This window comes from Schistocerca piceifrons, chromosome 2 (assembly GCF_021461385.2).
Source record: "Schistocerca piceifrons isolate TAMUIC-IGC-003096 chromosome 2, iqSchPice1.1, whole genome shotgun sequence".
NCBI lineage: Eukaryota > Metazoa > Arthropoda > Insecta > Orthoptera > Acrididae > Schistocerca > Schistocerca piceifrons.
This window is the reverse complement of record NC_060139.1, coordinates 437365212-437381809: the sequence shown is the minus strand read 5'-3', so window position 1 is coordinate 437381809 and position 16598 is coordinate 437365212. Positions and strand designations below refer to the sequence as shown.

The 16598-nt window shown below is 39.3% G+C and overlaps 1 protein-coding gene across 1 annotated transcript in view; it reads right to left on the bottom strand.

The window, feature by feature from the left end:
• LOC124775067 (ER membrane protein complex subunit 4) overlaps positions 1-8429 on the bottom strand; it is a 45796-nt gene extending 37367 nt beyond the window's left edge. The window contains exon 1 of the mRNA XM_047249868.1: positions 8274-8429. Coding sequence (XP_047105824.1) covers positions 8274-8353 — 80 coding nt within the window. The 5' untranslated portion in view covers positions 8354-8429. The remainder of the gene's footprint in view (positions 1-8273) is intronic.
• Between the last annotated feature and the right edge of the window lie 8169 nt (positions 8430-16598).

Genomic DNA, 16598 nt, shown 5'->3' with positions numbered 1-16598 from the left:
AACAATATCATCCATAAACTTACAGACACCACCTTGCCCACTCAACCAAAATTGGTTCAAAGATCTTCCCTGGCACTATGTTTCACCGCAGCAGAATGTGCTGCACAAGTCTGGCAAAATTTTACACACGCCAAACCGGCTGATACGTCTTTGAGCAAGACTGGGCACATTGTGACAGGCTGTCTACTAACAAGTCCTGTCAGTAAACTGTAACAAATTATGGGTACGGCACCCTCCACTAGCTGCGTAATAAGCAATAGCCAGTTCTCATATACAGAGCACCATGTATGGTTGCCTAGTGGAAGGTCTATCTTCCATTACCTTACAGTGATACTGAACAGTTCAATTCAACTGGCAGTGAATGCAAATTTCTGCTAATTGTTCTGCCACTGCCTCTACAATGTCTTGCGATTTCCGAAGAAAACAATTTTCAGTAGTTTAGGGATGGACCCAGACGATTTCCTGTAATAAACAGCATAGCACAATTGACCCCACAATTTCAAATTGCCAGCTTTGTGTAGTGCAGTTCAAGGTCAAATGATCATGGCAGACCATCAATTAAGTGAACCTAATGTGCTTGCTATAGTGTGTTTCTTTTAAAATTATCATTTGACTGCTGAGATGCAGCATAAATTTAGAATACATTAAAACAAGGTTGACAGCTACAGCCTTGTCGAAGAAGAATCCTGCTAATCTATGATTGTCGCAGCCCCACAAAAATATGAAAAGGTAAAGAACAGCCCTACAGTAATTACGAATGCTCTTGCAGACAGCAATTCCTCACATTATGAATTTCAAGCAGAATGTTACCCGTGCATTTACTCTCATTCCTTCAGTACAAAAATCTAGCAACAATTACTGCAAAGTAAGAGGAACATATTACCAGAAATTATTAACTACTGCAATTTTTTCCAAACCTGAAATCAGCTTCATCTCAGGGCTTATGTCACAAACAAAATTCTTTGAAGAAGAAAACTCTAATTTACTGCACCAGTTACCTTTACATAGCAAGGTTTACAATAAGGAGCACATCTGGTTCCTTTGGCCTTTTGGGAGATTAATTTTTTTGAAGACAACAATTGACATGCAATTACAGCAAATTTTGAGCGATAATTGAAAATGCTCAATCATCTCCCAGAATTCCACTCATGTTATAATTACATTCACTTAGTAAGATTTCAACAAGACAATGTGACCCGCCACACGGTATGAACAATGAAACATACCCGGGGCCAGGGCCTTAACATCCATAATACCAAAATCTCCAAGGATTTAGATACCGGCCTTGAAACCTTTCATTGTGTTAGTATGAGAAATGTTCAGGGAATGTAACATCAAGTAACTGTGAGGTGGTATGGCCTCCCAGCTCATCAAATTTAGTATCTTGCAATTACTACTTACGGAGTATTTAAAGTGCAGGGACAACAGCAACCGCCCTCTTGCAACTGAAGGAAAAAATATGCTATACAAACAATGATCCAAATTCAAGGGAAATTCTAAAGAAAACTATGAATGCTCTTCAAAATGCTGGGAGTGTATAGAGAAAAACAAATCACCTCACTGACAACCTAAAATAGCATATAAAAAGCTATTATATCAATGTCCCAAAGCTGTACACATTTTTTGTGTTAGGTGAAAATAAATTAACATTGCTATATATTTACGTTGTGTAGTTAATTTTATAACAACATTTATAGCATCTATTATAGAAAATTTTACTATTAAATTAAAACTGTCTTTTTGATATTTTAAATAATATCACAAATAGCCATCACAAACCCAAAAGTTCCAGAGTTCCTTTCAAAGTAAATTCAACTCTTGATTGCAGAGCAACATTCTTGGAGTCCAAAATGCAAGAGACAGGGAAGTCAGCTTGAGTGTCAAACCAAAGGCTTTCCATTGATCAGCACTCATAATGCAACAAGAGGACAATGGATTAATGATGGAAGAATGCTTCTTATGAACTTCAACAATTTTTTTTCAACACCCGAGGCTCAGAAATAGACAAAGACTTGCAAACATTAAAAAGTGAGGTCCACAACATGTTGATTGTATTTAATATTTTACAAGTTTATAGACCATATATTGGATAATGAGATATTACTATAAGTTTCTCTATTTAGTAATCAGTAAGACGCAAGGCACAATGAACAAGTAGTGCTAACCCACAAGAGTTTATTTTAGGTTATTGCTTTTTATATGTTTGGTTAAATTCAAAGGCAAGAACATAAATACAATAAGACAAAATAATTTATATAGTAGACAATGCTTTCTCCTCCTCAGGGGACACCGCCTTAAGGTAGCACTACCTGTGCGGGCAAGGTGGTTTGCGTGCTCTGGATCCAGAGGACTATGCCGGCAGTAGCTTAGCTAACAGCAGGGTTATCCATGCCGGACAGACCAAAGGGGAGGAGCCAGGCAAAGTGTATCCCACAATGACCTGTCATTAGCCTATCTATATCCTATCCTGAACCTCTCCTTTTTCCTTACCATTATCAAACCCTTGCCAGGGATATGGCGAAGCCCTTAACGTCAGCTACGGCAGAGAAGAACTTTGTAAGTACGACGCAGCTGGTGGAGGAGGCACCCTTTCGCTCCTAAGGGCAAATGAGGAGTGGAACCACTGCCTTGTGGCGAACAGGGATCTTCAAAGGCTGAGGGAGTAAACCCTGAAAGAAAATCCTTGGATGCATTAGGCTTAGCAGGCCATCAGATGAGAAAAAGTTGTCATTGCTTTCAATCAAAGAACGAGCCTCGTGTTAAAAATACCAAATGTAGACAGCACTTCTTGTTTCCCTGGAACAAATGACAGCTCTTCACAGCCTTAAGAAAAATCAAGGAATGCAAGAAGATACACTAAACAAGAACAGAGAACTAGAACCCAACAAAAAGACAAAAACAAGTTGAAAGTGGGAACATTATATGTAATAACTTTGACAGGAAAGACTGAAGAAATTGTAGACATGATGGAAAGGAGAAAGATTCATGTCCTTGGATTGAATGAGACCAAGTGGAAGGGAAAAAACTCTAAATTACTGAGAGGTGGGTACGAATTATACTGGCAGGGTCACAATAAAGTGCCAGAAAATGGAGTGAGATTTGTGTCTCACAAAGACATTGGCCAAGTTACAGATGTGAGCTTTGTAAGTGAAAAGAGAATTAGAACAAGAGTAAACTTGGGAAAGAATAGTTTTAATATATCCCAAGTGTATGCACCTCAGCAAGGGTCCAATGAGGAAGGAAAAATGAAATTCCTTGAAGAACTTGAAGACTAAGTAAGAGAAGATAACATTATGATAATTGCCGATCTGAATGTTCAGATCGGCACGGCTAGAAATGAATATGAGGAGGTGCTGGGCCATTTTGGATATGGAAGACGAAATGTTGAGGGTGAAGAAACTCTAAATCTGTGCATAAGGAGTCATCTCTTAGTGAAGAATCATTTTTCAAGAAACACAATAGCCATAAGATTTTGGTTGTTATAGACAATATATTAACGGACAAATTAATTGGAGGAAAAGTAAGGGACACTAAAGTCATACCAAGTGAGCACTTTAATAGCGACCACAGGTTACTAGTAGCTGAGCTAAATTATATGGAAAGTTTGAATGCTGTACAAAGAATGCTAAAAATTTAGGAATGGAAGCAGAAAGATGAAGAAAACAAGAAAAGTTTCCAAAATCTAGTAGCACAAAAATTGCCAAAAACTGAAAGGGGTAGTGTAGAGGAGTGGAGCCTATTTAAAACATCAATATTTAACTGTGCTGTGCACATATGTGGCAAAACAAAGGGTAAAGTGAAAGACAAAGAAACCAGCTGGTGGAATGATAGAGTAAAAGATGCAATTAAAAAACTTAATACGACAAAGAAAAACATGGAGTTTGAAAAAAGAAATCAGAACCAGGGGCTGGTACCAGAAGATGAACACAAAGTGACAACACTGGAGAAGGAATACCGACAGAAGAAACTCCAGGCAAAGAGAATTGTGAAAGAAGAAAAGGAGAAGAGCTGGGAAATATTCAGCCAGAAACTAGAGCAGGATAGCAAAGGGTGCCAAAAACTGCTATATGGGTTATTGAAAAGTAAAAGATATGATAGAGAAGACATAAAAGCAATTGAAACAGAGGATGTGGATATTATCAGACACACGGACGATATCAGAAAAGAGATGAATTATTTTGAATCTTACTGAATGGGGAAGGTGCACAAGAAAGTGACAAAAGTTACTGAATTAGAGGAAGAGCAGGATCCAATCTCTTGGTTAGAAACTGAGAATTCCCTGAAACAGATGGAAAGTGGGAAGGCAGCTGGGGTCGATGTAGATGAGCTGACAGTGGATATGATTAAAGTCGCAGGAATCCATGGAATACAATGGTTACACTGGGTGCTGGGAGTGATATGGAAAGAAAAAGTGCCGGACAAATGGAAAAAAAGGAATTATAATACCATTGTTCAAGAAAGGTAATAGAAAGAAATGCACCAACTACCGAGGAGTCACACTGTTTATCACACTACCACAAGATAATGGAAAAGGTCATAGAAAAAAAGATTGTGGAAAATTCTAGAACACCAATTAGACGAACAACAGCATGGGTTCAAAAGTAATGGGGGAACAATAGATCTCATTTTCTCCCTCCATCAGTTAATGGAGAAATATTGGGAAAAAGAAAGGACTTGGTAGTAGTATTCGTGGATTTGGAAAAAGCATATTACAGTGTACCAAGGGATAACATATTGGAATGCTTGAGAAAACAATGATCCTGATTCATTAATTTAAAAAAGTCCAGATGCTGTATGATGGTTGTGAGAGCAGTGCACAAATAGGAGGTGGAAGATCAAAATGGTTTAAGACAAAGAGAGGTGTTCAGCAAGGCAGTTCGCTCTCCCCTTTACTCTTCATTACACTTATGGACACCATCATGAAAGAAGTCAAGGAAGAAGAAACTTAAGATCTCAACGCTTTTGTTTTTTCTGATGACATCACCACTTGGGGAGACGGAAATGGAGGTTCAGAGGGGACTAGCTTAATGGAACACAAAATTTAAAAAATTCAAGTTAACTATGAGTAGAAACAAGACAGTGGCAATGTAGATAAGCAGGACACCCACACCTTGTCACATCATACTGGAGGGGGAGAAAGTTGAATGTGTGAAAAGCTTCAATTATCCGAGTAGCATCACATAATGGGACAGAAGTTTCAAACTAGAAGTCTTAAACAGAATAACAAAAGGATCTAGCGTCTTCCACCAAATATGAAATCTAATCTGGGACAAGGAAGTCCCTCAAAGAGCCAAACAGACCATGTATACAACTTATCTCCTGCCAATCATGATGTAAGCCTATTGTCCACAGGCCTGTGTCATAAATAAGAGAGAAGAGAGTCAAATACAAACACTTGAAATGGAGTTCATTAGGTCAGCTCCACACAAAAACTAGAAGACAGAGAGAGAGAGTCAGGAATGATTATGTAAGGAGAGACTTTTAAGTGACATTGACTGCAGAGGAGAGGGTGAGTGCTTTGAGATTGAAGTGGTTCGGTCATGTGAAGCAAATGCACCCAACTAACTCCAGGCCAGTACTTTGAGATGAAGGTACCAGGAAGAAGACCAATTGGGCTGCCTAGAAAGAGATGGACAGACCAGGTTAAGGAAAATCTCAAGAGGAGAGGAGTAAAATGGGATGTAGTGGAGAGGAAAAAGCTATATCAGGACAGAAACCAATGGAGGCTTATCGTTCACAAAATAAGTTACTACCTGGCTCGCTGGGAGGAAATCCTGATGATGATGACGTGCTTTCTAATGGCACATAGAAAATTACTAGGTGCTACGATGTGATGCACTCGGAAACACAATGGGTAATAAGAGAAGACTAATCTATGTTAAATTGAGGGTTACAACATTTTTCTAATGGCCCCTTCAAATCAAAGTGCCATGTGCAGAGTAACTACAACTGCATTTATCTTTGCAGAGAGCAGTAGGACAACGCAGAGTCATTTCTCACCAAGGTCATCCTTAATGCAATCTTCTACTGCAGCAGAACCAGCAACTTTCAACGAGTTTGAAACAAACATGAGAATAGTAAATTAAGCGACTTGAGCTTCAAAGTATGATTGACTATGCTATTGGTAAGACTAGATAACTCTCCATCCAGTCCAGATGATGAAAGCTGGATGAGGCCCAGAAGTAACAGTGTAAGTTAAAAAGAAATGCCTCCTCCTCCCCCTCCTAAGCTAAAAGTGTTAAACATTTAGTAGTTATCTGCGAAGCATTCGAAACAGTGTTGGAGTTTCAGGTGCTCCTAAAAGGAGGTGAAGTTCACACAATACTAGGTACACGGAAGCTGGTTAAAACCTGAAGCTGATAGATACATTTTTGGGGAAAATTAAAGCAAGTACCAAAATGATAGGCTCATGAGAAATGTCGAAATCGACAAGACGGAAATTGAAGCTGCATGTGAGATTGCTTGGTCAATACTCAGGGATGGGTATAAAATTATAACTACATTACTTTATCCACCTTCAGACTCGCCTCCTCACACAGGCTAAGTGAAAACATTATAGAAACCTTTATCTATACTGACCAAAAATAATTTTCCTGTGTTGCAACTTCTACAACTATTACTAACATCATGAAGATGAATGCTGAATCCTCGTATCTTGTGAAGGGCCTCTAGAATTGTGAGCAACCTCAAATAATTAGTAAACTATGAAAATTTCTATAAATGGATTTAAATTTTCATAAAATGTTAATTCCTAATTGTTGCCACCCACAGAAATATACAATTACAGATATACAATTACAGATGTCACAAATCAGCACTCATAGAATGGAAAACAGTGACACCGTGCAATATCTCTGACAGTAGGTGAAATCTCAGTCCCTTGACTTTTTCCCTCATTAATTTAATTCACATTATCCAGTTTGCTATTTTAGAGAGTGCAGCAGAAACAATTTTCTGTTCGTGAGCGAGCAAACTACAAACAAGAGTTGTTTTCAAAGATAACCATCCAAGTCATAGCAATTTTCAAGATGTTTGAGGAACCATCAACAAAAATGATCTGTAACTATAAACAATTTAACAAGATTAACAGTAACAAATTCTTACATTATCAGTTCCTTTAATGTCCAATAACTTCACTGCAAAATTGTGTCGTTAATTTTTATATTCTATAGGACGAAGAAAAATAACTTTAGAATGAATAAGATGAACTTGTGTGGCAACTTACGTCACAATATATAAATATCAGATAATACTTGGAATACCAGAACAGACTAACACTTGACCCATATTACTGTTAGAAGAGCCTTAACAATAATTTGCGTTCATAATAAATGTGTGAATCATATTCTTCATCACTTTATTTGAATTATTTGTAGTACTTCAAAAAGTGAGTATTAACATATGCAACACCCTGTACTACAGTAGAAAAAGTCAAGAAGTTAAAAAGCTGTTTAACACAATTCTTAATAACAGTAACACCTTTAACGTTCTAAAGAAAGTTTAGTTATAAACACCATTACCTGTGCGGCAAAGTAACAAAACTAACCAAATTTGTGCTTTGGGGAGAGAAAACTTGACATAGTCCCTAGATTCCATTACGAATTGGTATGGTGTAGTGTTGTAAACAAACACTACAATACAAAGATGCTTCGTGAGCTGCAATAGCAACAAGACTAAATATGACAGCTAACGACATTGTAAATGTTAAAGGTGTTTTTGCAATGTGGAACGAACGCTGTTCTCATTAATGCAGCACATGCACTATCACAGGTAAGTCAACTGAGTTGTTTGTTACCTCAGCGACCTAACAATTCTTCACTGTCTAGAAGTCCGCGGATTATTAAACACAAAGCATAAGTTATCTTCCCCCGATTTTTTTGTGTATCTACTTACTGTATTTAGATGTTCAATAAGGGTATAAAACAATTATTCCTGCGGGACTAAATTTTCAAACATGTCACATGAATTTGCTATTTATGCAACAGTACTTATACTGTTACAGTCATATAGAAATAAATCACTGATAAAACGAATTTCTCAATTGTGTTCAGTATATTGCAGTCCAGAGCCTAGATAAATTTTCCTTTCTCCTTCTTATGTAGGTTGCATTAAAACTTTTTTTCCACCATTAACCCCATTTAACATAATTTTTACGGCAATGTTCTGTAAACAAATGACTTCTTGCACTATCTCCTTACAAAAGAGTTGCCAAGCAAAATCACAGCTTAAGACAATAGTTGCAATAAGTAATTACAAACAACTGTGGAAATTACCTGGAACCAGTGTCCAAGGCCCATTTATATTTTCTATGGTTAACTCGTGCAGTAGCCATACCGCCTGTCAGCTGTACCATTCAACTGCCAACAAAAAATTAACAAACACGCTCGTCAGAGATTCATCTGACTAAACAGCATGCGTTCGTTGTCTGTGACCGCCACAGGCGTCTAGCCCCAGCAGAAATAGGCACCCTGGCGGTAGCCGTTTCAGCAAACGAATTACACAACTCATTATATCTCCGGTTGGTACGTTCATTCCAGTTCTGAAAGCTATTGTTCCCTTTTTATTCTTTGAAAGGGAGAACCTGTCAACTTCATTCTCGTTATTTACATATATTAATGAAAAATGACAATAAGCTTCTAAGGTAAACAAGTGTATTCAAGTATTTATAGTAAACAAGTGTGTTATTATTTTCTATTGCCAGGGACTTTTTATTCATTTCAAAATTATCATGTATTTCTAGCAATGATAGTCCGCATATTTACTAAGCTGCAGATTTAGCGTTTCAAAGAGCTGTGGGCAGCACTTTGACTTGAGCAATATCTATACAATTTATGACTGACTGCTTGTCACGCTGTAAACGGGAAATTATGCCATTTTATTGATACGGTGGACGATTCTGAGCTGTACCGGGTCAAAAGTGGATGCGAGCCTTCACAGAACTGAGACGAAATAGTGTCTCCAGGCTTTGCTCTGCGCATCCTTGTACAGCCCTTACTGACCTACAGAAAATGACTTCTCTGTCGCCCTGGAGTGCTCATTCCGGCGACGATTCCCAGTCAAGTTAATCGTACGATATTTTTACCAACCACCCGTTTCCTCCATGACAGTTTTAAAGTCATTCAAAGAAAGTGTACGGTCAGTAACGGACAAATATCTAGATCATGCAATATTAGTTGGAGGTGACTTTAACCTACCGCGTGTAGACTAGGACGTCTATGGATTCACTGCAAGGTGTACAGGCAGACAGTCTTTTGAATTACTTTTGAACACATTTTCCGAAAACAGCCTTGAGCAGCTAGTTCGATAGCCCACATGCAGTGGATATATTTTAGATCTTGTAGCTACAAACAGAACTGACTTTACCGACAGCATCAGTACTGATAGAGACAGTGGTAATGATAATAATGTCGTCATAGTGACTATGGTTACTGAATTTGATAAATTAGTGATGAAGACTGGGAGAGTATTTCTGCTAGAAAGAGGATGTAAGCATGCCACTTAGACAGTGAAATGACATCGTTCAGTTCCAGTATGATGAACACAGAAGAATTATGGACAAAGTTTAAACGGATTGTAGATCGTACTCTGGAGAAGTATGTCCTGAGTAAGGGGATTAAGGGCGGAAAAGAGCCACCGTGACTTACCAACGGAATTCGCAAAATGCTGAAGAATCAAAGGCCGCTGCACACTCCTTTTAAAAGAGAACATGAAAATGACGACAGACGAAGGTTAGTAGAGATCCGTGGGTCAGTAAAATGACTGATGCGCGGAGCCTACAACTACCATGGCCATACCTTCGCAAAAGGTCTTGCCTGCAACCCGAGAAAATTCTGGTCCTACGTAAATTCGCTAAGTGAGTCTAAGGCGTCTCTCCAGTCGCTCATTGACCAGTCTGGTGTTGCAGTAGAAGATAGCAAAAGAAAAGCCGAAGTTTTAAATTTCGCGTTTAAGAAATCATTCATGCAGGAGAATCGTACAAGCATATCATCTTTTGACCAACACACAAACTCACGTATGGAGGACGTAGTAATAGGCATCCCTGGCATAGAAAAACAACTGAAAGAAATGAAAACAAATAAATCGCCAGGTCTGGATGGAATCCCAATTCTGTTTTACAAAGAGTACTCTACGGCACTGGTCCCTTACTTACTTGCATTTATCGCGAATCTGTCGCCCAGTGCAAACTGGCAAGCGACTGCAAAATAGCGCAGTTGACTCCTGCATATATGAAGAGTTAAAGAACGGACCCACAAAATTACAGCCAATATCCTCAACATCTCTTTGCTGCATAATTCTAGAACATATGCTGGGTTCGAATATAATAAATTTCCTTGAAATAGTAAAGCTTCTGTCCATGAATCAGCATGACTATAGATAGCATCGCTCGTGCAAAACTCGTGCCATTTTCTCACACAGACCTATAGATGAAAGCCAACAGAAAGAGTCCATATTTCTAGATTCTCGAAAAGCATTTCACACAGTGCCCCATTGTACAGGGTGTTTCAAAAATGACCGGTATATTTGAAACGGCAATACAAACTAAACGAGCAGCGATAGAAATACACCGTTTGTTGCAATATGCTTGGGACAACAGTACATTTTCAGGCAGACAAACGTTCGAAATTACAGTAGTTACAATTTTCAACAACAGATGGCGCTGCGGTCTGGGAAACTCTATAGTACGAAATTTTCCACATATCCACCATGCGTAGCAATAATATGGCGTAGTCTCTGAATGAAATTACCCGAAACCTTTGACAACGTGTCTGGCGGAATGGCTTCACATGCAGATGAGATGTACTGTTTCAGCTGTTCAATTGTTTCTGGATTCTGGCGGTACACCTGGTCTTTCCCGTGTCCCCACAGAAAGAAGTCACAGGGGTTCATGTCTGGCGAATAGGGAGGCCAATCCACGCCGCCTCCTGTATGTTTCGGATAGCCCAAAGCAATCACACGATCATCGAAATATTCATTCAGGAAATTAAAGACGTCGGCCGTGCAATGTGGCTGGGCACCATCTTGCATAAACCACGAGGTGTTCGCAGTGTCGTCTAAGGCAGTTTGTACCGCCACAAATTCACGAAGAATGTCCAGATAGGGAGATGCAGTAATCGTTTCGGATCTGAAAAATGGGCCAATGATTCCTTTGGAAGAAATGGCGGCCCAGACCAGTACTTTTTGAGGATGCAGGGACGATGGGACTGCAACATGGGGCTTTTCGGTTCCCCATATGCGCCAGTTCTGTTTATTGACGAAGTCGTCCAGGTAAAAATAAGCTTCGTCAGTAAACCAAATGCTGCCCACATGCATATCGCCGTCATCAATCCTGTGCACTATATCGTTAGCGAATGTCTCTCGTGCAGCAATGGTAGCGGCGCTGAGGGGTTGCCGCGTTTGAATTTTGTATGGATAGAGGTGTGAACTCCAGCGCATGAGACGATACGTGGACGTTGGCGTCATTTGGACCGCAGCTGCAACATGGCAAATCGAAACCCGAGGCCGCTGTTGGATCACCTGCTGCACTAGCTGCGCATTGCCCTCTGTGGTTGCCGTACGCGGTCGCCCTACCTTTCCAGCACGTTCATCCGTCACGTTCCCAGTCCGTTGAAATTTTTCAAACAGATCCTTTTTTGTATCGCTTTTTGGTCCTTTGGCTACATTAAACCTCCGTTGAAAACTTTGTCTTGTTGCAACAACACTGTGTTCTAGGCGGTGGAATTCCAACACCAGAAAAATCCTCTGTTCTAAGGAATAAACCATGTTGTCCACAGCACACTTGCACATTGTGAACAGCACACGCTTACAGCAGAAAGACGACGTACAGAATGGCGCACCCACAGACTGCGTTGTCTTTTATATCTTTCACATCACTTGCAGCGCCATCTGTTGTTGAAAATTGTAACTACTGTAATTTCGAAAGTTTGTCCGCCTGAAAATGTACTGTTGTCCCAAGCATATTGCAACAAACGGTGTATTTCTATCGCTGCTCGTTTAGTTTTTATTGCTGTTTCAAATACACCGGTCATTTTTGAAACACCCTGTAGAATGTTAACGAAGGTACGAGCATATGGAATAGGTTCTCAAATATGTGAGAAGCTTGGAGACTTCTTAAGTAACAGAACCCAGTATGTTGTCCTCGATGGCGAGCATTCGTCAGAGCCAAGAGCATCGTCAGGAGTGCCCCAGGGAACTCTGATAGGACTGTTGTTAACTTTTATATACATGAATGATCTGACAGAGAGGGTGAGCTGCAATCGGCGGCTGACTGCTGATGATGCTGTGGTGTAGAGATGGGTGTCATCACTGAGTTACTTTAGGAGGCTACAAGATGACTTAGACAAAATTTCTAGTTGTGTGATGAATGGCAGCTAGCTTTAAATGTAGAACCATGTAACTTAATGCAGATGAGTAGGAAAATCAAATCTATAATGTTCAAATACAGCATTAATAGTGTGCTGCTTGACAGAGTCACATTGTTTAAATATCTAATGGTAACACTTCAAAGCAACATAAAATGGAATGAGCATGAAAAGATTGTATTAAGGAAGGAGAATGATGGACTTTGAATTATTGGGAGAATTTCAGGAAAATGGGGTTCATCTGTTAAGAAGCCCACTTATAGGACACTATTGCGATCGTTCTTGAGTATTGCTTGAGTGTTTAGGATCTGTATTAGGTCAGATTAAAGGAAGACATTGAAGCAATTCGGAAGTGGGCTGCTGGATTTTTTACTGTTAGGTTGAAACAACATGCAAGTGTTATGGAGATTCATGTTGTTGTTGTTGTGGTCTTCAGTCCTGAGACTGGTTTGATGCAGCTCTCCATGCTACTCTATCCTGTGCAAGCTTTTTCATCTCCCAGTACCTACTGCAACCTACATCCTTCTGAATCTGCTTAGTGTATTCATCTCTTGGTCTCCCTCTACGATTTTTACCCTCCACGCTGCCCTCCAATACTAAATTGGTGATCCCTTGATGCCTCAGAACATGTCCTACCAACCGATCCCTTCTTCTGGTCAAGTTGTGCCACAAACTTCTCTTCTCCCCAATCCTATTCAATACTTCCTCATTAGTTATGTGATCTATTGCAAACACAAATAGGAATCCCTGGAGTGAAGACCGCATTCTTGAGGAACACGATTGAGAAAATTTAGGGAGCTGGCATGTACATAACACATAAGATCCATAAAGATAAGATAAGAGAAATCAGAGCTCATAATGGAGCATATAGTCTTTTTTCTCTTGTGATGTTTGCATGTGAAACAGGAAAGGAAATGGCTAGTAGTGTTATAGGATACCTTCCACCACATACCATATGGTGGCTAATGGAGCTTGTATGTAGATGTAGATCATAATCTTGACTGTAATAGTCCCACCTGACATCCAGCACTAATATTCACAATGAAGCTCCCTTTTCCTGCAGCACAACTTAATCATGACAGCACTTTTCCATGTTGGGAGATATTAACAGTGGCGATTTGCTGAGTCTACATATACTTTTATGCAGAAGCGCTACTGTACTATACTGAAGAACAGAACCATGCCATACTGCATGTATGTATTGTAGTTCTATAGGCCTACATCTATGAAACCAAACACAGCTGAATATGTATTTTAGAAACTTCATTCCCTGTTTCTCCCCTTCGAGAAGTATTAATATATTATTTTTGAAGGTTATTTTTGTTTATATCCCACACAATTTCCCCAATCAATAGGATTTCTTTTTTCTGTTTCAGGTTCTTAACTTTAGGTGTCAATCTTATTGGTATATGAATAAAAATCTTTTCTTTTTTGTAAACTACTCATTGGATACCACTATTTACATTTTATTTTAAGAAGGACATAATTTCAAACTGTTGGGTTAAGAAAATGCCATTCTTGTTCGTATGCATAATATTAAACAACATATGTTAATGAAATATGCTTGTTGCAGCAATGCCTTTCTAGAGTGGACTTCTCAACCCACGGGCAGATGGGCCAACCTGCTGCCTGCATGATTCTGATGTGCGTGCTGGAGAAGTGAGGCGACATGAGGCACACCAACACCCTGATACAGTGGATTCCTAAGTTACCTCATGCTGCACTGTTTTGATCCCTCTACATGCTCAGGAGTGGCACATTGTCATAAGAGAACCTAGAGGAGTCAGTATAAATATTGCTCCAGTACTAGTTGGTAGTTGATGTTTGGTGACATGACATCATTATTACAGGTAGTCTGTGGAAACCAGTTCTTAGCTGTTGGCCACAGAAGGAATCATGTATATGATTGGAGTTAACCCCCTCAGCGTCACTGCACTGAAGCACTGAAACTGGTAGCCATATAACAAATAACATCGAAAGAACAGCTGTAGGTGTTTCATTTTATTACATGAGTGAATGGCCAAAGTCCCTCAAACCTCTAGTGAGAAGGATGGACGTACAAAAAATAAGTGGTGTAGGTTTACAAACCTCTTGTTGACTCCTGTTCATTAGTCTGGATATTCTGACTTTGACCTCTGAATACATATATTCTTTAAAGTTGTTTAACAATATTAGCTTATTTTCAAGAACTAGCAGCTTTCTTTCAGTTAATACTGGGCAGAAATTCAATCTGCATTTGGATCGCACTTCCTTGACACTTGTGTAGAAAGGCGTGCAGTATTCTGCTGGATCCATTTTGAATAAGCTACCACAAAAATTCAAAAATCTTAGCAGTGATCCACAGGCTCTTAAATCGAAACTGAAGTGTTTCCTCATGAGGCGCTCCATCTATTCTGCCGAGGAGATCCTTGAAGAATTAAGCTGGTTCCTGTATTATATTGTTGATTGTGTTTATGTAAACTTATGGCTTGTCATCTTTTTAGGATTAATAAACATTTTATTTTATTTATTATTACACTTATGTCGTAATTTCATGTACAGACATGTTCCATGACCATGGAGATTTGTTACTCAAGTAGGGCCTATGGAGCTAGACATGTAAAATAAAATAAACAAATGAATAAAAGGAGAGTAGGTCGCTCCCTTGCAGAGTGGCAAAAAGTACAGTCTGCTGATGAGGATATGGTGTATCATTTAAGATGACAAAGGTTCGACTACATGTTGTGGTTCCACTCACATTGCAGGAAGAAGTGTTAAAGCAGGGACATGATCACATATTATCTGGTCATGGGGGCTGTAGAATCACAGAAGAGCTGAATATTCCTGGTGACATAGGCATATACAAAGCGTGGAACAGTATGTTAAGATCTGTGAACTATGTGCATAGCAGGCTGAGTTGAGTTATCACCATATTCCACTGTGAAGGTTACCAGAAGCTAGTAAGGTTTCTGAAGTGATTGGTATGGACATTTTATGACCTTCTGGACAAATGCCATTGGAGTACTATTGTATTCTGGCTATAATAGATCACTTTTAACGAAACATAGTAATGGTAGCTATCCTGAATCAACAAGCCATCATTCTATCACAGTCTGACCCCAGTAGCTGAGTGGTCAGCGTGACAGAATGTCAATCCTAAGGGACCAGGTTCCATTCCCAGCTGGGTCGGAGATTTTCTCCGCTCAGGGACTTGGTGTTGTGTTTACATGACATTTACAATTACTGAAGTTTGGTGTTCTATAAACATTAACCATAGATCAGCACACAATTTTCATATCGGAACTGACGAAGTAATTGTTTCATCTATTATGTATTCATAAGACGAGGAAAACCCATTACATCCTCAGGCAAATGGCACAACAGAGGGTGCATTGGAGTAGGAAAAATACTAAGTAACTATGCAAATATCCAGCACAATTATTTGACTATTCTGTTGCCATATGTTGTCATTGCCTGTAATTCTAACATCCATGAAAGTACAGGCCTGTCACCATATAAGTAGTGTATGGTCAGAAAATGGTGTTTACTATTTGAGATTATCAAACGTAGAGTAGCAAAGAATGGATAACCAGTGTGAAATTTTGCAAGGGCGTTATGAGAAGTGTGGAAGTATGCATGGAAACGCAATGCAGAGACTATCTAATGTCAGGAGCAAATGGGACTGTGCAGTTGAAAACTACTGGAGTATTAGGTATGGCAAATGGTGATGTAAACGAGTCCATACACTCCAAAGGGGAAAAAATGAAGAAATTCGTCACTCGGTATCAAGATCTATACCAAGTAATTGAAGTGTCTCTCCAGTGAGCGTTAAGGTACAGCTTCTGACACAAACAAAGGTATACATATCAGAAATGTACATATTTTCTGGGGCATGCCAAATTCACTGCTGCCGTTACTAGCCTGTGGGGACAGTAAGAGGAGGTAAAGACAGATCACATCCATGAAAGCTACATACACATTACCATATGCTTGAAGGCTATGAAAGCGATAGTGTATAGAGAATTTGGGTTTCTTAGATGTTGTCTGATATACCACAGGAATGAGAATTTGGGGAGTGGATGGCAGAAGTGCAATAAGTGTTTTGTGTTATTCACAAGCATTTATTTTATGAGGAGTTTTACTTTGTTTATGTGTATTTGCTTGATATGTTAAATTTTGGTTTATAATAGGAGGATAGCACTGTGTGTATGGGCTGAAAAAACAATCTCATCACTCCTGGTGTCAGAGTAAACACTTGGC